The sequence below is a fragment of the Astatotilapia calliptera genome, chromosome 12 (assembly GCF_900246225.1).
Source record: "Astatotilapia calliptera chromosome 12, fAstCal1.2, whole genome shotgun sequence".
Taxonomy (NCBI): Eukaryota; Metazoa; Chordata; class Actinopteri; order Cichliformes; family Cichlidae; genus Astatotilapia; species Astatotilapia calliptera.
In genome coordinates, this window is record NC_039313.1 from 4,276,244 (window position 1) to 4,303,561 (window position 27,318).

The following is a 27,318-nucleotide window of genomic DNA, read 5'->3' on the forward strand; positions in this document are numbered from 1 at the left end:
CAGTCCCAACTTGAGTTTAAACCTGTGTCCGTTTTATTTTTGCCGTTTTCTGAGAGTGTTTTATGGTCTTTGGAAAACCTGTGGCTACTTAACTCTTATGTGGGTTCATATTCATTTAAAGGAGGTTTATGACCACTTAAGGAGCACCAAGTGGAGCAGATACCCTCATCTTATACTAAACATCATTAGTACTCTCATACCTGCCTGATTTTACATGGTCAGTGCAACTGTGAAGTAATGAGAAGGATTTGATAAATTACTCATATCCTTCGAATTGTTTACTAAAACGTTTTATATGACTAGTTTGTAATACTGTGAGAAAATAAGCCAACTGGTCAGTCAGTCATTGAGTGTTTTTGTTTTTTTCAATTTCTGAATGCTTGAATAATTGAATCATTTAACTTTTTCAAAATTATTATTATTATTATGGCTTTTGTATCTTTTGGGTTGAACCTAAAATTTCTGCACAGAGGAAAAATATGATTTATGATTTTCATATTTATAAACAGTTTTACTGATGGAAATCATAAAAACTAAAAATACCATAATTAAAAGAAGCTTCATGTGGAACGTGCTCGTGATAAAAGCAACACTTTTTGTGATTTTAAGATGAAATTATGCATCTACAGTGTTTTGAGAAGTAAAAAAAATTTTCATCTATAACTTATTTTAACTTAAATTTAACATAATGTATTCCAAGTTATATGTTACAGTTTATCGTGTAAGTTATACATGCATACCATGCCCAATTATGTCTGATCTCAGAAGATAAGCAGGGTTTTCTACCAATTGGAATGTCAGTGGTTTGATCCCTGCTTATCACATTTGCATGTTAACGATTCCTGGGCTGAACCCGTAGTGCTAAATAAGTACCAGTTTGCTTTGTTGGTTGGTTGGCTGGGAGTCCAGTGCTAAAGTTGTCTGAGCAATGGCAGTGTTATTACTTTTGTAGGTTTGTGGTCATAAACTAAAGAATATGACAAATGAAGACTTGATGAAGTTAATGCATTATCTAAGCTCGAATGAAATTCATCTGTTTGCGAATCACATCAGATCCCAAACATGACATGGATGTGTCACTTCCTGGATTCCTGGGCCATATATAAAATACAACTTTTGTAAAACTGCTTTTTCCTGCTTAAAATATATGTGGCTCTGAGAACCACAGGCAGAAAGTGTCCCAGTTTTCAAATCCAAGTCAGAAGAGACAAGTTGATTGTAAAGTATTTATTCGTACAAAAACAAACCAAAAAAAAGTCTTAAGAAAATTGCATGATTAATATTTTGAATAGTTTGAAGCATTTTCTAACTGAAACAGTGCCATTAGTCATGGGTGAATGGAAGCACTCACATGGAGCACAATGGGCCCAACAAAAGCTCTAAATTTCTAAACAACATCCGCCCAAGGAGACACAAGCAAACATTCAATGGCATGTCTGTCTGCCCCTGGACACACACTCGATCCACGGTGGCAGCAGCGTGATGTTTACCACAGAGACACAGCACACAGAGTTTTAAAAATGCTTTCAGTCAGAAAATGAAGGAGAGGATACAGTCGACCGAGGAAAAGAACACGATGCTGACAGATCTGAATATGGTACACAGTATGATTTCTCTACATGAAAAAACAAACAAACTGAAGTCTGGTGATGGGCAGGAGCCACTGGTGTTGAGTCACAGCTTTCTCACACCGGTCATCCAGTCAAAAATCTGAAGGTCCAGTTTTTAAATCCATATGCCATCACTCTTCCTGCTTATTTCTGCTAGAAGGGGGAACACGTTTCTGATCACAACACATCAAACAAAGCAGGAAAGAACTTTGTGATAAGACACCCCTAAATGGAGGGATTTTTCAAAGGCTGCATTAAAGGTCAAAAAACTATCACTGATTATTGGTAATACCTTATGCAGACTCTTATTGGGATCTTTAAAATAAGTCACCTATTTCTGTGTTATGAGCAAGTGGCCTGTTGATTCATTTACACAGGACTTCTAAAGGAATATGTCATAAATGTCATATTTGCACTCAGACACATAGTCACATCTAAACAAAGAGCTACCAACAGGAAGTTGGTATTAGCAGTTTAATATTTCTCAATCAAACTTAAAATCTCAACCAATGCTCATAACTAATCCCTAAAGCATTAGTAAGCAATTTAGTGGTAGTTAAACTACTCCTGATATTTTATGGACTATTTATATGGGATGCCTTGTCAAAAAGTTGTATGAGAACATGTCAGATAAACTGAAGTGAGGTGATGTTTTTAAGGGTTTACTGTAGATATGATGCAAAGTTTAGGTTGTTTGATCTCCTGGGATTGACTAGACTGGGACTATAATCTCAACTGCATGCCACACCAGAACAACAAAAACAGAAGAAAATAAAATACAGTCTACAAACAACATTATACAGGTGTTCTTCTGTCTACAAAAAGACTTTCATTCAAAAGGTACACATTTTTTGTCATATAAATATATCAATTTCATCCAAACCTATTCCTTTTTTTATATATATAAAAATCACTCTTTGGGTTGATCCTCCCCCTACAACCAGCTGAGACAACACAAAGACATCTGCATAGGTTTGCGCAGCTGCGTTAGACGTGAGTTCAAACACAGACATACATGAGAGACATCGCTGCACCACACTGGGAGTCGTCCATGCATTTTCAGGTCAACGCCTGCTTTTCGACGACAGACGTCACCTACGGAAAGAACGGAAGCCCGCGGCCGAGAAATCAAAGTGCCCGTGAAGTACTGAAGCAATGAGAATGGAGGTAGAACTTCTCTGATAGTGGTAAACGCAAAGCATAGCAGCAAATGCTGACCACTGTGGAGGACGTTTTGTGGAGTTACTGTACACTGACATGCCTTTTAACAATGCGAAATTCAACACGTTGACACGGAGAGCTGATGGGCACTCTACATACAGCAGTTCTGCCTTCTTCTCAAGCTGATGTAAACATATTGGAAATTTTGGTCAACTAGGAAGATGATTGACATCATGGGGACAACATTCAACAGTAGATTATCATTTAAAAAAAAATTATACATTTTTAAATCTTAAATATAACATTAAATGTAGAAAAATAACAGCTGGACAGACTTTGTAAATTACTTGAGCTACCCAAAGGTTTATTCAGGTGTCAGAGGTGAACATGGAGGCCTGACTGTGTTCATAACACAGATCATTACACATTCACGCAATTCAGATATTCTCTTAATATAATACAAATATTATGATCCTTTTCTTTTTGGGTTAGGAAGCTAGAAAATTACACTAACCCGAAAAAAGTGTTGTAAAGTACAACAGGTAAAAGGTAGGCTGGAGAGGTGTCGGAGAGTGTTGGTTGCATTATACAAAAAAAAAACAACTTGAGTTTCTTCTCCTGATTTCAATGGAAAAATAATTTCTTTAAAACTAAACCAACTGTTGCAAATGGAACTATCTGCAAATACTTCAAAAACACATAATGTCACATTTTATTAAAATTGTTTGGCAACATGACCACATCCCCAGAGCTGAAAAAGCAGTTCCAAAAACTACCTGCAGCAGTCACTTAACGATGGCTCCAAAAGTGAGTGATTCCCCTAAAGTCTCATGTTAACATGGATGTTAAAATCCATGTTTACAGCCTTATAATTAACTCTTCCATTAGGGTATAAACCCAAGGCAAAACTTGGGTGTAGACTTTTTGACTAGCAGGTGTGCTAACAGCTAGCTAGAAGCTGTATAGCTACTAGGCTTCACCTCTGCTAAATTGAGCTAAACACCATATATGTGGTTTCTTTTCTTTTTGAACTTTTTTAAGTAGAATCTTCTGAAAATATATACGGCAGCTGTGCCATACAGAACATCTGCTGGAGTTTTGGTTAATGAATTTCTGGTATGTTCTTAATGCTCCTTAGCACTAATTAGCTTATCGATGCAGTTTGCTAATCATGCTAGCATGACTTAGCACTCCAGCCTCTGATCCAAGCTCTGGCTCCAAAAACACAACATGCAGTGGCCAAAATGCTTAAATTGAAGTTTCAAAACTATAGAGTCCAGAATTTTCTATAAAGTCTATTGTTCACTGATCCATTGGGCAATGGGCTGTAGCATTAGCAGTCGTTTTAAAAATACGTTTCTTTGTGCCAAATAAATTTCAGGGCCAAAAAAGTTGGAATCAAAATAATGGAACAAAGATAGTGATGTCTTGGTGGATTTAATGAGAAAAAGCAAACAAACGTTAAGCTATTTGTTTCTATAAAAATATTGCTTAGTGCAGCTTTAATAGTGTATGTATATATTTGTGATACCCCTGTAGAGATATCTTTTCTTACTCTGAGTGTTTGGATGTGGGGCTATAAATGATGGGGCTCCCCCCCCCCCCACTCACTTAAGCCAAGTAAACAACACTCTATATTCCTGATACATCAAGCCTCATGTTCCCCTGAACAAATGAATAAACCTGAGAGATCACATGGGCTGACTGGAGCATTGTTGCTCTGTACCTAGAGGATAGCAATCATATTCTGTCATGTCTTATAGTATTATAGACTTATAGCTTTCTCCAACTATCCTCATCTTTTCTTCGTGATCCTGCTTGGTCCCACATATCTGCCCGTCTTTCCCCAGACTCCTTGGCCTGCTAACTGGGATGCATACAGTAAGAGTTAATAAATAGTCTTCTTTCTCTACAGAGTTGGCAGTGGGGTAGTAGAGATAGTTTTAGGCACTACAAGGAAACCTCCCCTTCTGGAGGTACATTTGATGACCCTGTTCATGCTCTGTAAGATCAATAGCTTTCTATTTGAGGGGCCTTAAGCCAAAGCCTCTGGGGAAGTTCTCAACATTTCACTCACTGTCAGCAGTCACCAATTAATCACTAGGGGAATAATAATGGGACAGATAAAGTGCAAAATGACACCCCCCACCCCCCCCCCCCAAATAAAATAAAAAAACCTCAGTGTGCATGTGCCACTGCCTGTCTTTGGCTGTGTTTTTACCCCCTGTATTGTGATGTCACTACCCTCCTTGTCCTGCACCTCGTCCGTCTGCGTCTGTCGGCTGTGCTCAGGGCCAGCATGATAGGGTTCAGTTCTTTTTGAAAAAAGAGAAAAGTCTCTTGTCCCGGTCGGAGATACGCTGAGCTCTTCTTGAGGACTGACCCCTGTGGGTTACGGACGACCCCGACAGAGATGTAGGGGCTGCGCGCCACTCGTCCTGGTGCTTGTCCATCAGCTGCTGGTCAATCACTCTGTGCATATCATCCTAAAAGCAGAAAGGTAAATGAGTGAATGACAAGAAGGAAAGGTCATGCGGAGAGGGCGTGCGGTGAGATGTTACAAGCACTTCTGGAAACATTGGACCCACTGAACAAGTTACCTGTTGGATAGTAATTATAGAAACACCACCATTACCTTTCACCTGTGGTAGATGTTTCTGTTCTGTGTCCTGTTCTTTTTTGTATATGTGTGTTTTTTGTTTTGCTGCTGATACAACCAAAGTTCCCCTTGTGGGACAATTAAAGGATTTTTGTATTATTATATTGTATTATTATAGTTTCCCCTCAGAATACATTATTTAAATCATTTTTGAGAGGCATGGAAGTTTAAAATTATTCAGTAATTCACTAAACAAAGTAAAGGATTGAAAAAAAAAAAAGAATAAAACAAGCATAATTTTGGCACATTGTGTAAGAGTCCACTGTTCTGAACTGCACCAAACACTTTGAATCTGATGCCAGATTCATTCTTGATTGTTGTTGTTGTTGAGGTATAAAGCCACCAGAGGGCAGTAACAAGCTGTTTAATAAAGTGGGAACCAATTGTGATGTCAGACTGAGACTTACACTCGGTACCTGGAAAAAACAACAACCATAATATAATTTATCCGCTAATGTCACCGACATACAGTAGCATAAATATAACCATACACAATTCAAATATGTGAATTGATGAAGTGATCTGCACTTCTGAAAGGGGTGTTCTCTCAACAGGTAAGCTGACCAGTGGACCGGCATATGCAAGTGAAAGCAGAGAGGACACAAACAGGTGGTAAGAGAGGAGGTGGTGGGTTTAGATGGTTCTCTGTGCTGGCTAATGGTTTCAGATGGGGAGGGAAAAAAGAGCTGAAATGGGCATTTCTCTTGGCATGGAATGGCTCAGCGGTGGCTGGTTTAGTTGGTGCGAGGTAAAACGGCGAGATGGCACTGCCCGGGCTCACCTCTAAGGCAGGAGGGGGGGTGGGTACCACAGGGGAGAAGGGGTGGTACAGAAGCTGAGAAAGGCCACTAGATCAGAAACCACAAGAGCCAAACAGTAAAGAGCCCTGAGGAGGCAAACTGTGGGTAGGGAGGAGAGAGAGGAAAGAGCAGCTTGTTACAGATAAAGGGGATGGGGAGGGAACACACACACACACACACACACACACACACACACACACACACACACACACACACACACACACACACAATATGTTCAAGCAAAAAGTCTAATACAGTACTGTGTAAAAGTGTTGAGTCACCCCTTGTGGGTGGGGGTAGAAATTTATTGAAACACAATCTTGAAAGTCAATATTTGTTATCACTGACTTTATTCTTCAACACAACTTGAACTGTTCAAAATGTCACACAAAATCTAAATCTTCCAATTTCTTTAAGTTGTCTATTGATAATGAATTGGACCAAAAATTTCAAATTTGGATTCATCACTCAATAAGACCTGTTGCCACTTATTTTCAGTCCAGTTCTTGTGTAATTTACCAGAGTCTTTTCTCCCTGTTTCCCTTCTGTAAGAATGGTTTCTTGACAGCCACCCTCCACCCATACAACACTTCATCAAACAGTAGATGACTCAACTGAAGGGCCAGGTGCCGGATCCCTCAGGTTCTGTGTCAGGTCTTTGCTGGATGTTTTTCTGATATCTTAAGGACATGACTTTCTGATAGCCTGAAGTTTAAAGGAGGGTTGCAACAGACTGCAAGTTGCAAAGTTCCTAAAGATAACATTTAAAATTCAGTCTTCACCAGGTTGTCTGTTATTTGAAGATATCACTGGTTCCTCCCTTGAGTAAGGTGCTTTTTTTTTATGCTTGACTGTTTCATGGCTGAGTGTTAAAACCTTTAAAAGACTCAGAAATCCTGGAGAACTTTTCCTTGAGACCACTTTAAAAAATTACCAGAAATTCTGGCTCCTTAGAAGCAAAAAATAAATAAATATTGGCTCAAGACTTTTACACAGCACTGTAATGTTCCTTTACTTTTGTCCATCACAGACGAGAAACTGACACTCTCCCTCCGCAGTAAAGTGAGTAGCTCAGTTTGAATACACAGATGCTGTGAGTGGCTTTAAGGTAACAGACTGACACAAGCTACAGCGAAAACAGGGGGGAAGGACAAACTGTTCTAGCAGCTAGATGCATTTTATTCATGTATAAGTGTATTTAAAGTTGTCCAAACCTAATTTAGTCGCACTTCATCTTTTATTGCGTTGGCATTTACGTAACTTATGTTTTTAAAATGAGCTGTTCCAAAAAAAAAAAAAAAATGCTGAATATAGCCTTTGACCCACCTGCCAAGCCTCCAGCTGCTGCGACAAATTGAGCTTCTGCTGGATGGCGTCCAACAGCTGGCTGTTCAGAGACATGATGTCTATTTTACATTTGGCCAGCTCCATTTCTACTGCTTTCTTCCTGCAAGACACACACACAGACACACACACACAACAATATGAATGAAGGCCATGCACAAAGTCAGCTCTGGCACTTTGCCACACAAATCAGTCATTACTCAGTGACAGAATAAGTTGACTTCTTGCAGCAAACCTCACAGTTATGTTGAATATATGCTGTATCAATTTGTACTTGCACAAGCAGCAGATTTTAGATGGATAAGAGCACTTTGTCAGCATGTATGTCACAGTTCTAGATCATGACATTATGGTCTAGAACAGCGGTCCCCAACATTTTTTGCGCCACGGGCCGGTTTATGTCCAACAATATTTTCACAGACCTGACTTTAAGGTGTCGTGGGAAAAAAAACAAAAACACGGCACCAGTAGGTATAAAAAAAAAAAGAAGAAGATTTATTTATAATACATGGAAAAGACCCAGGAAAACTGAGTTAACGATTAAAAAAAAAGAAGATTAAAAACCCTGAAAACCATAAATTTCACACCTGAGCCTCAACTCTCACGGCCCGGTACCAAACGACTCACGGACCGGTACCGATCTGTGGCCCGGGGGTTGGGGACAGCTGCTCTAGAACTGTTTTTTCCATCTATCTAGACTCTAGAATAATAAGGTTTAGGGTTAGGGATTAACAGACTTGATAATTCAGTTATCAAACATATGATTAAGATCTGAAATGATGGCTGAAAATATTTCATTATATTATAACTTGAAAAAAATTCAAGCGCTGTCGCACTGTTTGATGAACTGAGGCATAAATTTAATGTAAATACAGTAAAAAGATAAAACTTGTAATCTTTTCAACAGCAAAATGAACTTACTAAACCCGTGCATACACCTGTTGAAGTAGTGATAAAGGACTAAGCTAGTTGTGAAATCGCACAATCTTACTTAGCTATGGCATCGTCTCGGTCTCTGATCGCACTCTGGAGCTGCTCGCTGGGTTCTCGAACATCAGCCATTGTCCTCATTCGCTCGTTCTCTTCTCGGAGAGAGCGCATCTCTACAGAGAGCAGCGCCACCTGTGGATCATGCAGAGTGAATGCGAATGAAACATCCCTGTGAGATTGAGGCCATGTATTCAGGGTGCACGGTTTAATGGCAAAGTTAGACAACATGGTGCTCATGGGCGAGATATTTGTTTGACCTAGTTCGGCAGAGGATGGAGTGCGTGAGCAGCTTGTGTCATTTAAATCATGCAAGACGGCATTTTAAACCCACAGGAGAGCGTGAGCTGTCCTGGCAGAGAGAAGGTTGAACAAGGTTGAAGCAATGTCCCACATTAGAAAAAGCATGCATCAAATTCAAACTGATGCGCGACAGGGTGAGGACTACATCTGCTGCAATACGTCATCACAGTGTTAGACATGAGAAACTCCTTAATGCAGCGTTATTACCCCAGAAAGACAGGAAAGGATCTTGACTTCAGCTACATTTATTATCTAAATCTCTGACTGACATGCACATACATGATGCACACACATGGTTGTTTTACCTGGTTGTGCAGCTGCAGCAGCTCCTCTTCATTGCCGCGTGTTTTGTCCTGCTCCGTCTCATACAGCTCTCTGACTTCCCGCAACTCTTCTCCCAGTTTCCTCACCTGCTCCTCCAGAGCCTCCTCATCACTACGCCGTGAGCCCTTTGCACACAAAGCACACACGTTACAACAAAGACTTACCGTGGACAGTATCGGCTTTATGAGAAAGGAACTCATGTGTAAAGTGACGATGATTTCTTTAATGCTAAAAATATGCATTACATATTGTAAAGACAAAGTGAGGTGAGCATTGCCTGTTTAAAATAAAAACAGAGTAGTGGGAAAGTCTGTAGACATTCAGTGTACCTGTCTCCTGGCCTCCTCCATACATACTGATGATAATTTGAACCAAATACTTCAAATTTAGATTCATGACTCCATAAGACTGTTTCCCGTCCCTAAGTATGGCTTCCTGACAGCTACCCTTCAACTGAGACCATTTCTGATGGGGCTTCTCAGGTCCTGTGTCAGGTCTTTCCTGTTTCTGAAGGATGTGACTCTGGGATACTGCCCAACTTCTGCAGATAGCTTAGGCCAGGGGTGTCCAACTCCAGGCCTCAAGGCCCGGTGTCCTGCAGGTTTTAGATGTGTCCTTGATCCAACACAGCTGATTTAAATGGCTAAATTACCTCCTCAACATGTTTTGAAGTTCTCCTGGTAATGAACTAATCATTTGATTCAGGTGTGTTGACCCAGGGTGGACACAGCTGGCTTAGGCCCACCACTTCCACTTATCTAGTTTCCTCAGATTTTTTTAGGACACACTGCACACCAAGTGCCAAGTTTCATCTAATAGTTATAACAAATGTTTCTGTGACAGACTGCTAGCACCAAAGGGCCTAAAGATAAAATTTAAAATGGATTTCTTTGTCTGTTGTTCCTTCCTTGTGTACCTTTCTTATGCTTGAATGATTCACAGGTCAGTGTTAGGTGGCTTAGCAAACAAAAGAAGTATTCCTCTGAAAAGCCTGGAGAACTATTGATGAGAACAAGCAGTGGCTCAAGACTTTTGTCACACAGAAAATAAGCTGCTGTATTGCTGTGTACAGTACTACATAAATAGTTCTTCTTTTGAAATAATTCAATCGCCAAAAATTACTAGTAGTCCAAAATTAGTCATTATCTCACTTTTTCAGGTAACACCTAATATTAGTCTAACAGCAACAATGCTGACTGCCAGCGTGTTGCTCATTACCGTAGACTCATTGCCATCCAGCAGATTCTGAGTGAGCCTCCGTAGCTCTAGCAAGCTGGTGTGGAGGCTCCCAGTAGGCACATCCTTGGCTGAGGAAGTCTCAGAGGACTCGTCCATGGAGGAGTCAGTGGACAGCGCTGAATCCGTGACATCGTTTCCCCGCAGATGAGAGCAAAGTGAGCGAACTTCACAGTAGGCCTCCCATAGCTGAAGACGTAGCTGATTGATCAACAAGACAAGATAGTTTAGATTATTAGTCACCAACACTCCTGATGCTCACAGCGAGTTTAAACAAACTGACTGTGGATACGATCAGGCAGTCATAAACATCGCTACCTGCTCCCTCTCCTGCTCCTGCTCCTCCTGCTCCATACTTTGCTCTATCTCACACAGCAGGCTGGAAGGATGGGGGGTAAGAGTTTGGAGGCTGTGCTCCTCCGTCAGCTCCTCCAACCTAGCGGCCAGCTGCCTGTGGGACACCTGAACCTCCAGCAGCTCCAGCTGGCTCTGCCGCAACTGGACACGAGAAAGGAGTTAACTAAGACTTAACAGTGGCATTCATCTCATTTCCAACTCTATATGTTTATACTTGGGCTATATTAGAGTAGCTCTGGATGATAGATAGTTCAAAATCATTGTTATTTATGCAATACTGAACCTTAGTGGAGTTCATCAGCGCCTCCACTGTCTGAAACAAGTTTTACCTCCCTTTCTCCTTCTTTTAAGTAACTTTTTTCGGGTTGGCTATGCACATAAAAACTCACAGGGATTACTTGTTTATACACTGATGTAATAGTGTATATACAATACCACTACTGTAATAGCTAGATATGAATGAAAATAAGGGAAAGTAAAATAATCTAAAACCACTCTAATCATTTGTAATAATGATAATAGGAATAATGTACACTATCTACTAAGGTAGCAATTATTCCCCGAAGCTTCATTTATGTGTCCGTACCTGGAGGTCCTTCTCGTGACACTGCTTCTCCAGCACCAGCGTCCTCTCCCGGAGCTCATCCACAGTATTCTGCAGCAACTCGTTCTCCTCGAGCATGGCGTGCACTCGGTGCTCCGACTCCATCTTCCGTTCTGACAGCATCTTAATCTAGCATTTCAAACAGTGACAGTTAGACCCTGCGCTGTGGGAAGCAGGCGTTACATTTAGAATCCAAGGATTGCTCAGATTTCCTGGTCGATCGCAAACAAATGGGCAGCTATGGACCTGATTAAAGGCTGCATATTGTTTTTTCCCTGCCTGTGAGGGAAGCTGGGCTCTTACACAAGATTAAAAGCACTCCCACTGGCCTAAAGAATGTTCGTTGCCTAGCACGGGTGTCTGCATTGGTCGCCACCCTCGTCTTCAGGAATGTTTTGGTGATGCTTTAGCATCTACACAAAGTTTCCTAGCAGTGTACTGCTTACCGTGCCTGTGTAATGGCCTTATATTGAAGACACAAGATAGACTTCATGAATTGTCTTCCCTTGCAGCTGCCTGAGCAGCTTTGCCCATTAAACAAACATCAGCTCTGCTCATTTTTTATCCCTCCTGCTTCTGACCTACATCTGATAACCTACTTCGCAGCACAGGGAGCTTTCATGCAGAACAGTTGTTTTTACTGGCACATGTGCATCTACGTGATCAGGTTCTGGATATTTTGGGTAGTCTCTGCTTTCACCCTAACAGGCCAAAAAGCCATTAGTCATCAAGAACATGTCATATAAAGGCAAAGCATTGGAATAGGGGGAGCACCCAGACATTGCAGTATCTCTAAATATAGAGCAGGAGCCTTTTCTCCCAATTATAGCACAAGCTCTGCAGTCTGGGTGTTTTCTCCCTGGCTTTGAAGAGAAGCTGCGGAACAACCTGAACTCTTACAGCACTGACGTAGAGGACATATCCATTCAGATATGGCACAACTGACATCACAACACAGCTCATGCTCTGATAAAAACAAAAAAAAAAAGTATCCAAGCTTGGCCTCGGAAACAGGGATCGGCAAAAATGCTGCACACATAACATATTACATACTATAAAGGTGAAAAGAGTCAGCACTTTGCCCCATCATCAAGACACATGACAGGCAATTGCAAAAATCAAAACAAATATCAGCGCCTTCGCTGTTCCTGCTGTTTTACAGTGTGTCACATGCAGCATGCAGTCAGGCTGAGAGACGGTGCAGGGGAACCACTCACTTCTAGCCCTTGCTGCTCCAACCAAGAAGGAAGGAGGGTGAGGGGAATGGGAAATGGTGAGAAAGGCGAAAAAGATAAAGAAGAAAGGAAAGAAATCACACAAGTGCCTCGAGTTCAAAGTGATGATCATCCCCTGAGAAAAAAATAATTTATTAAGGGAAGAAAGACTTTTCTTTTTCTTTTTATCATTAGTGGAGACTTTAAAGCATGACTGTGACTTTTATTGAACAAGTGGACACTGTGGCTACAGGTGGTAATTGCAAGATAATGGCATACTGACTCTTTAAAGTCATCATCATTAGGCAAGCAAAGTGAGGGGACCGGATGTCAGATAAACAGCAACATTTATACTTACCTACCTCGCGATCGATTACAATTAAAACTAATGATGCATCTCGAGTCTCCCACTTAAATGTTTGAACTCGCTATACTAACTAAATAAAAGATGGACCATAGACTGTGCTGTAACTCATAACAAAGCCCTAGGTAAAGCCTCAGGTGAGACATGCAGTGGTTTCACTTTAGAGGCTGTTTTCTTATATACACTCCCTGGTCTACATGGTCTAAATATTTCAAAAACCCTACTGGGAAAATCCCAATAAATGAGCAATTTCTTGCTGATATCCCATGTCAGTGGAAAGCTGCTTTAGGCTGAGGCTAAGGGAAGGATGAGGGCATCGCTGACTTACAGCTTGTCAAACCTTGAAGCAGATGAGTTACAGCAACAGAAGACCACACCAGGTATCTCTTTTGTTAACTAAAAATAGGAAAGTGAGGCTACAATTCACACTGGCTCACCAAAATTGGACAAGACTGGAAAAGTGTTGTCTGATGAGTCCTGATTTCTGCTGCAACGTTCGGATGGTAGGGTTGGAATTTAGAGTAAATAACATGAAGGTATGGATCCATCCTGTCATGAATCAGCAGGTCAGGCTGGTATTGGTGGTTTAATGGTGTGGGGATATTTTCTTGGCACATTTTAGCCCCTTTTATGAATTACTCCTATTACACATGGAGTATTAATTATATGCCAAAGCTTGAGTATTGTTCCTGACCACGTCCATCCATTAAAGGTCAGAGTATGTCACAAAACTCAAATGATCTCAAATTGGTTGGCTGTACTTAAATGACCTTTGCTGTCACCAAATCACAATCCAATAGAGTAAATTGGGATTGCAGTGGAACAGGATTTTCATTATGAACGTGCAGTTGAGAAACCTGCTGCAACTGTGTGACGCTATGATGTCAATATGGACCAAATTCTCTGAGGAATGGTCCCAGCATCATTTTGAATCTGTGCCACAAAGAATTGAAGCAGCTCTGAATCAAAAGGGAACTAGCAAGTTGTACCTAATGAAGTGCCCTGTGAGTGTATCTCTGACAAGAATGACTTCATGCAGTGCACTGTAAGTAAAGAAATAGTGAAAATATGAAATATTTAAATAGCTGCGTGTATGTTTGCGATAGTTTCCAGCCAGCAGAATATCGTCAGCATCCAAGGGCAATGTCCACACTAGCTATTTAGCTATTTTAGCTAGATTAGCTATTTTAGTTTAGCTGTCTAGATTAGCAATCTTAGCCTAGCCATGCGGATTTTCTTTCCTTTTTAAATCAACCACTGATGTTAATGTGACATGCATGTGGCACAGTTTGGCGCTGGTGCGTATTAAAGCGCCATCTTCAGTATAAATTTTTTTTTAGATAAGTGGTGACTGGCATAACGCGTTTTAAATGTAAATGCAAAATCCAACATTTCTGGTAAGTATAACTTGCCTTACTTGACTTGGGCCTGTCAAAAACAGTGTACTACATGGTTGTGGACAAAATGAAGTATCTGAACAGACCAGCTTATTCAAAAAATTGTACAGTCTTGCTTTAACTTCCCTTGAGTTCTGACGCCACCCTACAGTTCTTAGAAATGACTTAAATTGCTTCTACTATAGGCACCATGATTTTTTAACTCTTAAGTACCTAAGATAAATGTTCCTGTTAGAAGTTCTAGTCAGCTTTAGGGGGAGTTTTCTCACTTTGTGCATGTTCAATCAACTGTACTTGTTATGAAGTTATGTATACAGTAGACAGGATGCACACAAGGCTGACCTCAGCCTGTAGAGTCTCTAGTCGTGTCATGTGCTGGCGTGTGGACACACTCTTCTCCCTGAAGTCATCCCGTAATGAATGGACCTGAGTGGACAGCTGCCTCTCCACCTCTGCAGCCTGGACAAAGACAGAAAGGGAAGGACAGAAACTGAGCTTAAAAGAGGCCTGCTTTTAGTTTGAAAGAATACAATTTAGCACTGTAAAATGTTGCTCATGTAAGCGTTGTTCGTGGTAATACTGGCATTAAAAATCAATGTTAACGTGTTGCAGAACTTGATAACTTAAATTAGAATACTGGCACTGCAACTCTTTTGTCTTTTCTCCCCCATGGTGACTCATTGGAGGCTAACACATGCAGACACTCAAACACATTGCTGTTCAGATTGCACTCACACTGTGTTAGTGACACTGACGTGCTGTAAATCAGCCCTCCCCAGTCTGTTTTGGTAAATGGTGCATTTAATAGCTGGTTCTCTAAAAGCACAAATTCACCCACAAGTCATGGCCCTTGCTAAAAGCCTCAAACAACAGAAATGATCTGCTCGCTATTTGTGCAATCCAGTGAAGCAGCAGCAGCAGCCTTAGTGCATCACTAGAGCTTATTGGACAGGTGGGATCAGACCACACAGAGCCAGGCTGTGCATCATTAGCATAAAGCTGCACTCAGGAAGCTACATTTTGCATTATCATCACTGCCATGGCAACAGCAAAATCCTAAAAAGCATACTTTATCTCTCTCAGGAGATACTGAAAATTGAGTAAATGGACTAACAAAAGAAAAACTAGAAGCAGGAAGTCAGTTTATATTTCCTTATTTTTGTTGTCTTTTAATCACCGAGTGTTGAATGAAAGTGAGGATGACTTATTGCATCGATATCAATAAAAGCCTCTAGATGGCACTACACGCTGCTGCAGCTTTTTGAGGCGCTCACAGAGAGATGAAAGGGCTCAACAGCTGGGCTGTACATGCATCAGGCCATTTTAGTTCACTTCTGTTTGTAAAGCAGCACTGTTTGTGGTGTCAGTGTTCTTTGGGAAAGTCTCTAAGGACAGGCTGCCATTATGACCATTTCTGAGGCTCCACTCTGAACAACACCTAACAACACAGTGTAAGCACCATGACTACCCATGTTTCTACTGCTTACCTGCAAAGGCCTATTTACCTTTAAATAAATCAGTTTATCATCCACTTCAATCCATCATGAATTCCAAAAGCACACAGCGCTAAAAAAAAATCCTGATTTACAGAACTTAGCGCCTCATGGACAATCAAATCCTTCCCTGCATGCATATGACCTGGATTAAATAATGAAAATGGGGGTTGCTATATGTTATTCTTTTAGAACAAGTCAATAATGTTTACATCAGAAGGGCAAAAAGTAAAAATAAGTTGAAAAGTGAAAGTTAAGCTTTCCTTCAGAAAACATTGTGGTACTGATGGTCTAGAATAATCTCTGGATCCAGATAAGTTTGTGATATATTTGCAAACATGATTCAGGTCCCGACTAACTCTAAAGGTTTAATCACTTCTAAGCTGAACAAGCACCATCTCTTAACTTTTTGAGTAATCCTACCAACAAGTAGATAAACTGAACCAATCGCATGAACTACTTGGCAGAGCAGTGATGACTAAGTGATGGCTGAGCAATAACTTTAGTTTTTATAGGTCTAATTATTCATGTGTCAGCTTTGCACCTGGTACTTGAACACAGAATTGAAAACAAGCATGCTTTGTGTGCCATGCTGTAATAAAGGAGCCGAATGAGCTTTTATGAATCGAAAAAATATGGTGTGGGAAACCTTCTTTTTACTTTTTACAAGAACCAACGGTGGATGTATATAACTTGGGAAAGCAGAGGGATAAAAAACTCCAAGTTATATCCCAAACACCAAAGATTCATGGATGTTTTGTCGGCTAAATGTGATTTCCATGGAGTTTTTCCCCCTCGTAACACTTGTTTCTCTTTCCTGAACTGAGTGGTTTCATTCATATTTCAGGGCTGCTCAGGTGTGTGTGTGTTTCCTTATGTGTGATACCTCTAATCTACACGTTCTTTCAACTAGAGAATTTTTTGTCATAGTTTGTCATTAATTAGACTGTAATAATTGTCCTTTTAACATTTTGTTCAACAAGTGTTTGTTGGTTGGGTAGTCAATGTAGTTGACTCTTTGTAAACCTGTTGACAAACTACAGTCATGTTTTCTGAAATAACACAAAAGGACACCTTTTTCAAACAATGTAAATGCAGGTATGGGATATGTCATTCCAAAAAACTTGCTGGGAAAAAGGAAAACATACAAATACTTGACAGTCTGATCAGTTTAGTTCAGTCAAAAAGCCCAGATGTACTTATCTGGATGAACACTACATAGTGCCGTTGCCTTTGAGTGGAAAACAGGGGCAGGTAGCAGGAGCCAGTGTGACAAGCAGGCCAATGTGACATCTGACCCACTGGCCCAACAAGCTGACAGATTGAAATCGTTTTGGGCAAACCGCAGAATCGACCGTGAAGTTCCAAACAGTCACTTAATCTGTGCATAAACTCCTCAGATTCCAGATCAAGTATTATCAACATGACAGGACAAACTGGGGGGAAAAGAAATCAGACTGCTGCGACTGAATCCAGGGCACCAAAGTAGGGCTGAACAGAGAGACGTGTTACTGTAAAGCCTCTTTACTCTGGACATCACTTCCGGTAAATACGTGACATTCGCTTTTCCAAAGGTGGCAGGAGGAAGAGGAGGAGAGTCACTGCTGCTGATTCTGTTTGGGGCTTTCTGTGCGGGACCCGATTCAGGTGCATCAAGGGTCTTGGGTGACACAAGCTGGCATCAAACTATCTGTATCCTTGTACCATTCTGTAGAGCACATTCCCATGGTAACAACACAGAGGGTTTCAATTTGCATGTCACTCTGGTTGTCATAGCAACCGCAGAGAAGTGGGATTGGCGGAGCTGCGACTTGGGGTCTCAGTACTTGTGGTATTTTCCGCATTCTCTTTCTCAGAGCGCCGTTCCTTGCATGGAAGGAGGAACCCTCCGTCTTAAACAGTTGCATAACAAATCCCACGTGACAATACGTGAGTGCGACAGCAGATCTTATAGGTGCTCCAGCAACTGCTCCATATGGTGTCAGCAAACGAATGGACAGATGAGCAGCACTGGCTGGAGTTTATAAATGTAAGGTTTGAACTAACCTGACAGGTAAATTTAAGCAAGTGATGAGGAAAAAAATTGCACTGACTCCTCCTGTACAGCCTCAAATGAATCAAACACAACATTCATGGGTGAGTCCATGTTTCATAAGTGAACTCTGAACGTTGAGGGAAGTAGAAGTGACCCCAAACATAAAGCGTGACACTTTTTTTTGGCAGAGTCAGGGCACCCTCTGCTTTCTCCCAGCCTGTGTGGTAATGTAATTACAGAAAGGTCCCTTTTCCTGCTTGTTCGCTCTGATCAGATTAAGCCCGATGAGATTGGCTGCCCTGACACTCCAGACCCACGGAAACAAGCACACACCTCCTGAATCAATGACAGCCTATTTTCTCTGAGTGCACTGAAATAACATATAGCATTAATAGTAAGATCTGGACTCATTCAAAACACATACACACAAATATAGTGGCCAGACAGAAGAAAACCATGAAGGAGGGGACTATTTTTATGATCTTCTTTGCTCAAATACCAGCGTTACCTGCTGCTGTTATTAATTAAGTAGAGTATGGATTGAAGTTGTTTTGGTTCCTGACTTAATGCATATAGCAAGGCTATTAGCTTGGATTATAGCTAATCCCTTCAGGACCGTATCTTACCCCATGACTTACATCACTTCCTATGAAGTGCCCTGGGTTGTCAAGGTCATCTCACTGGAGCCAAATGAAAAGAGCCTGTTAAGAGCTGATCCCTGTGTTGTTAAAAGAGCACAACACTGTTTTCTTGTATTTGCCTGTAGGTTTTACTTCCTCTGAAAAGCTGGCCATTTTACATAAACAGACTTTTTAATGGGCAAATGTATAAATATAAGCATAAATCATGAAATATTTAGCATTTAAAGAAAATAACTCTAAAAAAGCTGAGATCAATTCACAAATTGACCTTAATGTGATTCACCAGAGAAATAAAAGCTAAAATAAACCTGCAAATATAATTAATGCTAATGATTTCTCTATTACTTTTTTTGTTGCTTCTACATTTTGTAAATCCATATATATATGCTTTATTGGCAAACAGGTCTGATTTTGATCTCTGTGATTAAATTAGAGACAAGGCTGGATTTTCCGTGGCGTTGTGTCTGGTCCACTTGTTTGTGCAGTGATGTATAACACTTTTGCAAGAAAAGGTGCAAGGCTATGTAAAATGTAAACAAGAATGGCCAGTTCAAATATAGCTTATCAAATATAGAAACTCAGACATTTTGATAACATAACGCATTTAGTGCATTGACGACTAGGAAAATATTATATCTTGGATTTTTATTTGTTTGTTTTTTGTTTGTTTGTTTGTTTGTTTGTTTGTTTGTTTGTTCGGGAGGGGGGGGGGGTATTTGGTGAGATCTCACTGTTTGGGTGGAGGCTTTGGGAATACTATGACCTGACTATCTACTGATGGTACTGGAAATTTCAGCTCTATGATAAGTCACAAGGACAGTTTGCAGCTTACTGATAGTCAAGAGACATACTGTGCTTCCTTATAAGAAGTATGTACTGAACCTGTGTGTGTTATTAGACCTTTAGAACTGGATGACCAGCCCTGCTGTAACATGTAACTTTCTCTTTGACATTAAGTGACCACAATACTGCACAGTATATTTCTGAGGAAAAACTCTGTCTCATCATAACAAATAGTGCAATAAGTAAAGTAACAGCTCACAAATGCAATTTAAAGCACTACAAAAAACCAAAAACACACAGGCCCATTTAGGCCTATTAAGGAACTGTCTTGCTTGTCACCAGCACAGTGATCAAATCCCACCATCAATTCCAGTAGAAGAGTCCATTAGTTACTGTGCTCGATGTCACAGGTGGCTTGCATGTTTGCAAAGACACCATAAGTGCTGTTTATTATACACAGGGTTTAGAGAGACATCTGCCATCCACACATTAACCATTGTGCACATCATCCAATCACATGGCTCCACAATGAAAACTAAACAAAAATAATAGTTTGTGAGCTGTGCCCGCCCACCTGCACGCTAGACTTTTGCATTTGTTTCCAAAATCCAACTTTTCAGTTTTCCAACTGTACCTTAGTAAAACAAGTGATGCAACACAGTGAAATGTGTCACTGTCCCAACTATTTTCAAACGTTATGTCAGAATGAAGTGAAAAATTTTGAAATATAATCTAATTTCTCAGTTGCGACATCTGGCATGTCTTCAATTAAAAATGAATGATGATTGCACAGTATCCCAACTTTTTTTTTTTTTTAGAAATCAGCAACGTGATTGAAAACAATTAGTAGACGTGCTTCATTGTGATTTTTAGGAGGCATGGCTTACGCAACAGTGACAAGCTAGTTATCACTTAGCCAACTTATTTAACAGGGTTAATAGGACAACATATAGATCTACTTTTATTATGAATCTGTTTCACTAGAAAATTTAACCATTACCAGAAACAGGTCAGATGAAAATGAAAGGCCTTCTGTGGCTTTACTACTGCACAGTTTCCTCGGGGTAGCCTTACATTCCCTCCATTCATCCAGACATGTAAACAGCTAATATTACTTAGTCACAGGCCATTGCTTAGTAATGAGCCCAGACAGAAAGAGAAAGAAAAAGAAGAAAGACGCAAAGAAGAAAGAAGAAAGTGAGATGGTGGGAGCACTGTGGCTGACCTCATTATTTTTACTAACCAGTAGGTCTTCCTCTGTCTGCCCAGCACCCTGAATCATGAGATCTGGATCGATGCAGTCAATTTGTTCTCGTGAATTTCCCTGAGACCACAAGATCTGCTGTCCTCCTCAAAACATAACACAGACCACTTCTGGGAATATCTTCAAAGTTTCCCATGCCAGGATTTCAGTGAAATTAAATCCAGTTTAATTATTCTAAGTGCCTACTTTTGCTGCAATCCACAGTAACTGACTTGTCCAGCATTGCCCTTTGATTGCAATGCGATCGTGGTGTTGGAGCAAAACAGCTCAGGAAGCCGATTTAACCTGATGAAGATGAGGGGGAAAACTGTGGGTTAAAAATCAACTGCACTGGGCCTTTCCCATGTGCCTGGGAGCAGATCATATCTTCTCCCAGGAGGGGAAACAAGCACAATCCTGAGCGTCATCAGAGGCAGTAGTGACGGCATTATCGAAGCACCTGTACAGGCCTGTCAGTTGTTCTGTACAGGGGCCTTGGGGCACCTTTAATTGTAGCTTCAGCACCCACTGTAAATCTACATGACACCAGTCAGTACAATGATGCCTCTGTTTACAGCCTTCATTTTGTAACACTAGCCTGACAGGTGCTGTATGTTTCTCTCATGTGCGAGACGAGCAGGATCAGGGGCGTTTCAAGAGTAAAAAAAAAATAATCATAAAATTCTGTCTGAAATAAATATAAAACCCTACCACTTGACAGATTTCCAGCCTCCATAAACATGAACTCTAACACATAGCTGGCCTGTAAGAAGTGATGGCAGCGACACTGATTCAACAGCGAGGTACTGGATCTATGAAACGAATGATGCTTCACAGGTCCTTTGTTTAAAGGTCACTTTTAAAAAGCAAAGAAGTTATAAAGGAGACAGAAAGTGGACCAAACCACTGTTAGGCATATGAGGGGGAGTCGATTTTTTCAACATGTAGAATATATAGTTGTTCATCGGCTATAATTAGCACAAAAGGACTTCAGGGCATATTGTTACATTGCTAAATATCATACTTAAGATAATGCATTAAGGTAGACGACACAAAGAAAGGGGGATCTGGCCTCCACCGTCCCCCCATGATCTCCACCAACGGTTACACTGATATGACAATTCAATTCTGGGAGGGGGCAATCAAATTTCATGTGCAAAGGAACAGGGCACACCACAAGCCACCAAATCTAGCCACAAACACAAGCAGCATTCTGGTCTGTGAAAGCACAGCATTCCTATGACATCAGTTATTAAATACGATGACCTTTAACCACCAAGCAGAACATAAATAATATTAAACCGTTGTTTATTAAGTGGCGGTGCAATTATCACAGAGGTGAACAGTGTGAATAAAAGGACACTCTAATAGAGCACTCGGTCTGAATAGAGGCTGCTTGTTTTGATGTTGATTGAACAGATTGAGGTGTTGTACTGAGCTCCTTAGGAAGGCTTAATCAGCTCTGGCTACAAACATTAGCATTCTCACTTCTGTCAGTCTCCACCTGCTGTCAGACTCAGTTTACCCTAATGTGTTTCCAGTATATCCAACAAGGATAGAGCCTGAAGCTTTCATGGTGACCCCGATCGCTGCTATATTATACATCTGCGTGCTCATCTACTGTAATGTGTCTGTCAGGAGATCTGCTATGAGACCTTTTCTACTGTGCCAGTCATAATAACTGCACTCAAATTACCTGTCAATATGCAGAGTGCTATTGCATAAGTGTGCAGTCCAATCGTTCTAAATTATTCCGCTTAAGACCTGGAAGCTACACTTTTATATTGATGAGTTAGCATAATTCAGGTGAAGTCAGAGAGAGATGGGCTGAATAAAGATAGATCCACCCTGAGGGGTGATGAATCCTCACTTGGCTGAGCACCTTATGTCATACCAGCCAGGCAAACTGAGTTGTGGCCTCACTGGCCCTGAGGCCAGGCCAGAGAGAAACACTTATTCAGATACACAGATGCACATACTGGCATTTCTGTGAGTCGTGTTTCTAGGTGGGGTGGAAGGGCATTTACAGCGGCTTTAAGACCATGTGATTTGATGAGTCAAAGCCCAGACTAAATCTTCCTTGAGGGTGGCCCAGGGAGCCTGAAGCAACACATTTGAAGCACAAACATGCACACAAGCACACAGGCTGAAGCATTCCTCACCCTACTGAGTTGCTCCAGCAGTCTGTGGTTCTGTTCTGAGAGCTCGCTGATGGCCTTGGTCTTGTCCCTGTCAGCTTCTTTCAGCTGGACTTGCTGTCGCTCCAGCTCGCCCTGCAGCTGCTGGACATCCGTCTCCAGTTCGGCCACCCGGCCTTCCCATTCCCCCTCCCGGCTTTCCAGACGCCGTCGCAGCTCATGCTTCTCTTGCTCCAGGTGCTGCATTATGTTGACAAGAAGAAGAGGTCATCATGTTTAAAACCCTTAACTTTAAACACAAGTACCAAAAAAGACTATTGGGGGTTTGACAATGACAAATACTGGTGGTTCTATGGACTGAGAAAGTAAATCTGTCTTGGGCAAACACATTAGAGTATTGGTGGTTAAAAAGCAAACAAAAAAAAAGTTGAGACTGGAAACACCAGTTGAATCCACTGAACAGATATGACCCTAGCTATTGGAGTGACAGTTCAGATAATAAGATGCTTCTTTTTTCTGCAGTTAGCAGTGGACAGATGTGCATTGCACCACCAGCAGCTGCCAGCTGTTATGGTCCTAGGATCAAGCAATCACAAAAAAGAGGTATCACATAGACTCAAAACAAAACAACATCAAGCACTGCCAAAAAAAAATGAAACAACATCAATAATAAGGAGATGTTAGGGCTCAGCTTCTCTGAGGATAAATATGGATCAAAGGGATGAACAGATGTACAGCAGATACACTAGGCCAGGATTAGTCCCTGTGTTTTTTCATGTGATTTGTTTTTTCTCGGCCCATGTGCCTGGTTGTTCGAAACATTTGGAAAACAACAAGAACAAAAGATCAGCTGTGAAGCCTTCGTTGTAAACATGATGAGTTTATAGTGAATGCTGTGCTGGTCACTCTAGCCATAGACTGGACTGAGCAGCATGCCTATCTACACTGTATACTATAACTAGGCTTGGAGCACATAACTTGCAAGTCTGCAGGCAGCATTTGTTGCTGAGTTTGTTTCCAAACAAGGCCTAAACTTGACACAAACCAAAACGATACTTGAATTAAAACTTGTCAGGCGTACTTTCTTTAGATTACCTCCAATTTCTCGTTGAGATCTTTGTGCATTTTCTCATATTGCTTGGTCAAGTCTTGGTTTCTCTCCAGCAACGCTTTGCCGAGTTTAGCAGCTAAAACCAAGTCTTTTTCCTTTTGGCGAAAGAGCGACAGCAAGTCTGCGTTATGCCCCACCGCAGGCGTGTCTGGGTCTGACAGCTGCTCCTCACCTCCCCGCTCCCCGGTAAGCATGGCCAGTTCCTCCTCCAAGGCCATCCCGAGGCCTCCGGAACCGGCGTGCCGCAGCGGATGACCCTGAAAGCCGCCGGGCTCCTGAGCGGTGGGGCTACCCCGGGACTCCATGCAGTCGCTGTCCAGCTCCAGTGGTGCTGAAACCACGGCAGACGTCTGCAGGTCTAGGCAGAACGCGGACATCGCCGCCCGGCGGAGGAGAGGCCAACAGATTACAGCCGACTGATTTCACACCGGATAAACCCACCCTGCTCCGACTGTGTTGGGCTGACCGGGCCGGCTTCTAATCAACAATTCATCCATTATCGTCGCTCTTCGGATCCCGTGGTGTTTAAAAAGTGCTGCTTTCCCAATTTCCTCACGTCCCCCTCTCCTCGTTAACCTACCAGCCGCAACGGTGGCTCTGATTGAATCCCAGCAAACACCGCCTCCTCTGCAGCTCACTGACTGCTTGTTTATGATTGCTCACAACAAAATATTTTTTATCCCGGTATGAACCGCCTCAGTGAATTCTTCGCAGCTGTCGGTCGGTCAGGGTCCATCCCGTCTCGGGGTCCTGGATCCCCCATAATGATCGGCCTCCACACCGGAGGAACTTAGCAGCCAAACATGATAAGCGCGATCACGATGCCTCTCAACCTCCTTCCTTTCCTAATGCGCGTTCCCGCCACGGCCGTGACGCCAGCTGAAACCTGTTACAAACGAGCAGCCGATTGGGTGAAAATGATAGCGCCATATTTTGGTGCTTCACACACACATCTGTGACATCCAGTAAATGAACACGTGAAGGGATAAAATGAAAACACTGTGCTGCCTTTAGTAGTGCAGGAGCCTAAAACCTACACACATAAGCGGGCACTTAAAAACAACAACAACAACAACAACAAAAAAAATACAACCTTTTTTTACATTGATTAATTTAAACTTAAGCTTTCACGATTTTAAAAAAAAGAATCTTTCAACTTGATCGCTTGGTCCAAATAAATAGGCTGGTAAACATGGATTTATGTAAATGAACAAAAGGTAAATAAAAACAAAGAAAAGGTTAAAAAAGAATCTTGACTATTACCTACATAAACCCATCTTGCCACAGTTTGTGGGTATGTTTGGACTACAGGTGTAGCTGGATTACAGTGTCAGAGGATGTTCAGGGGTATTTCTGGCAAAAATAGTCTGCAACACGAAGTTATCACGATATTTGATGACGCGCACATTTACAGTCTAGGTTCAAAATGTAATACCAAATCAAAGTGACCAGTAAGGTTATCATATTACGTTTTGTTATGAATTCGTTTATTTGAAAAAAATGTAATTATTTACACCATAAGATACATATGATACATTTTGGGGAATGAGTAAGTTTATAACTTGTTTTTGGTTCTTTGAAAAATGCACGCAGCCTCTCAGATGTTTCTAGAGAAGCTAATTAGCATAATGAGCTAACAGCTGTCTGTGAAATGAAATGTCTGTACACAGTGTATCAAGATATAGCTAATTTAATTGTTGTCAAATTTACACAAATTTAGCATTAGGCTATATTAATTAGTAGTTATAAATAGGTGCTGCGACCTCCGTCCACCCAGCAGTTTGATGTCTTCCAAAAGCGCCCACTAAATATAAACTAACACAAATCATAAGGAAGAAAATGGAGAAATACATGATGGGAAACTGCTTATTAACTGCTTTAAGAGATAAATTCAGGGTAAGTTGATAAATAAAGGATTAAGCGCACAGGGATTAGGTTTAGGGTCATGTGTTTACAAGTTAAAGGTTTTTAATGGACTCGCTGAGTCCTTCACAGATACTGTAATATGTGTGTATGTAGTAATGAGGGGGATGGGGTTAAAGATGGGGTTGGGGTCCTACAAACAAAGGCTCTACTGGGAGCACAAAAGAAGTGGGTCACGGCCTGCTGGCCCACCATGGCCCAACTTTGTGGATGGGGGTGCCACCATAGCTCAGTGGATAAACTCTGCTTTGATAAACCTAAGCTTAATGAATTTATCCGTATTAATATTATATTATATTGTTTGCAAATATAGGGAAAAATATTAACATCTGTTCTATGGATAAATAGTTGTACAGTTGCCTAAAGTCTCTTTATATTGTAAGGTAAACACTCTACAATAATAGAGAGAAAATACCAACAATTACACGACCACCTATGAGCAAGCACTTTGGCGACAGTGAGAAGGAAAAACGTACTTTTAATAGGAAGAAACGTCTGGCAGAACCAGGCTCAGGGAGTGGCATCTGCCATTGGGAAAGAGGTTAGAGAGACAGGACAAAAGACACACTGTGGAAGAAAGCCTAACTAAGGTCGGGCAGAAGGATTTCAAATTATTCTTTGTTAGTATAAGTTTATTAATTTTCCTTTTATTTTTTGATAATCATTTTTAAGGTTTAAGTAAATGCAAACCCCCTGGCTCAAAAACAAGGTTTGAAACCTTTTCCAGTTTTTAATAGAGGGTAAAAATTTCTTCAGAGTATACCAACGTTTTTATATGCAAGAAAAATCATGAAAAATAAATCTTTTTTCTTTTTCTTCTACTTCTTTTTTTGACTAATAAGGGATTAATCAACTGCTTAAAGCCTATTATTAGGGCTGATGATCAAAGGGACACAAATCAGACCAACCCCGGTGGTTCTTTATTATAGACTGTGGCTCCCTCTGTGGAAAAGATGATGATATTACATTCACCTTCCCCAAGTGATGAATAAGAGATGATCATCCTACTTTCACTACTTGCAGCTCTCTTCCTGCAGATCTGAAAAGTATTTTAGGATTGTGATGTGTTATAAATATTTATGCTATAAAACTGTATCTGAGCTCTTTCTGAATCATTGCCAATCCCTTTGTGTACAAAATGTTTTGAAACAAGTGAAGGTTATTATAGAGATTCATGACCAAAATATGTAAATTGTTGACATATTCTGTGAAGCTTCAGTATTTAGAAGCAGTCGGAACGACCAACAAAAGAAGACGAAGAGCTTTCTGCCTGTGCTGGATTGTGAGTGACAATTCTCCATCCCCTTTTCACGTCAGTTGCCTAATTAACTGATTGAGTAATCAATTTTAAAATCCTCTAAAGAGCAAAATTAGCTCCCTTAATAGTGACAGTTTGGAGTGAATATGAGCAGAGTCTTTTAGTACTTTGTGTTCTGTGCTTATGTAACACCAACCCTTAGTCATACAGGCCTGACTTTGCCTTTTTTTTTCAACTGATGCAAGGTTTGGCTTCCTGTTATGTAACAGAACCAGGCTCTTCAAACCTCTAGATTACTGTATTTCTCCGTGATAGCCCTCACCCTAAACCAAC

At 41.0% G+C, this 27,318-nt stretch overlaps 1 protein-coding gene across 3 annotated transcripts; it reads right to left on the reverse strand.

Moving 5' to 3' along the window:
• Window positions 1–686: 686 nt before the first annotated feature.
• bicdl1 (BICD family like cargo adaptor 1) lies at window positions 687–24,635 on the reverse strand. Of its 3 annotated transcripts, XR_003274030.1 has the most exons (12): window positions 23,789–24,635; window positions 22,718–22,933; window positions 14,703–14,819; window positions 12,603–12,614; window positions 11,368–11,514; window positions 10,743–10,922; window positions 10,407–10,625; window positions 9,170–9,313; window positions 8,566–8,696; window positions 7,557–7,677; window positions 6,212–6,329; window positions 5,196–5,257 (listed from the first exon to the last, which is right to left on the reverse strand). XR_003274030.1 is itself a non-coding variant. In XM_026187282.1 (11 exons), exons 1-11 carry the CDS (start codon window positions 24,179–24,181, stop codon window positions 5,081–5,083), a joined length of 1,857 nt encoding a protein of 618 aa, XP_026043067.1. In that variant the 5' UTR covers window positions 24,182–24,635; the 3' UTR covers window positions 687–5,080. The 3 variants fall into 3 exon arrangements, 2 of the variants coding, with proteins under 2 accessions (XP_026043067.1, XP_026043068.1); XM_026187282.1 differs by lacking the exon at window positions 6,212–6,329 and having other exon boundaries at window positions 687–5,257; XM_026187283.1 differs by lacking the exons at window positions 6,212–6,329; window positions 12,603–12,614 and having other exon boundaries at window positions 687–5,257.
• Between the last annotated feature and the right edge of the window lie 2,683 nt (window positions 24,636–27,318).

Bases quoted from the DNA above. Each gene is read 5' to 3' on its own strand.
- bicdl1 (XM_026187282.1), bottom strand. From the start codon at position 24,181: ATGTCCGCGTTCTGCCTAGACCTGCAGACGTCTGCCGTGGTTTCAGCA. The intron at 22,934-23,788 runs GTAATCTAAAGA...AACATAATGCAG, and splicing joins ATCTCAACGAGAAATTGGAG to CACCTGGAGCAAGAGAAGCA. The intron at 9,314-10,406 runs GTAATGAGCAAC...TTGTGTGCAAAG, and splicing joins TGGATGGCAATGAGTCTACG to GGCTCACGGCGTAGTGATGA.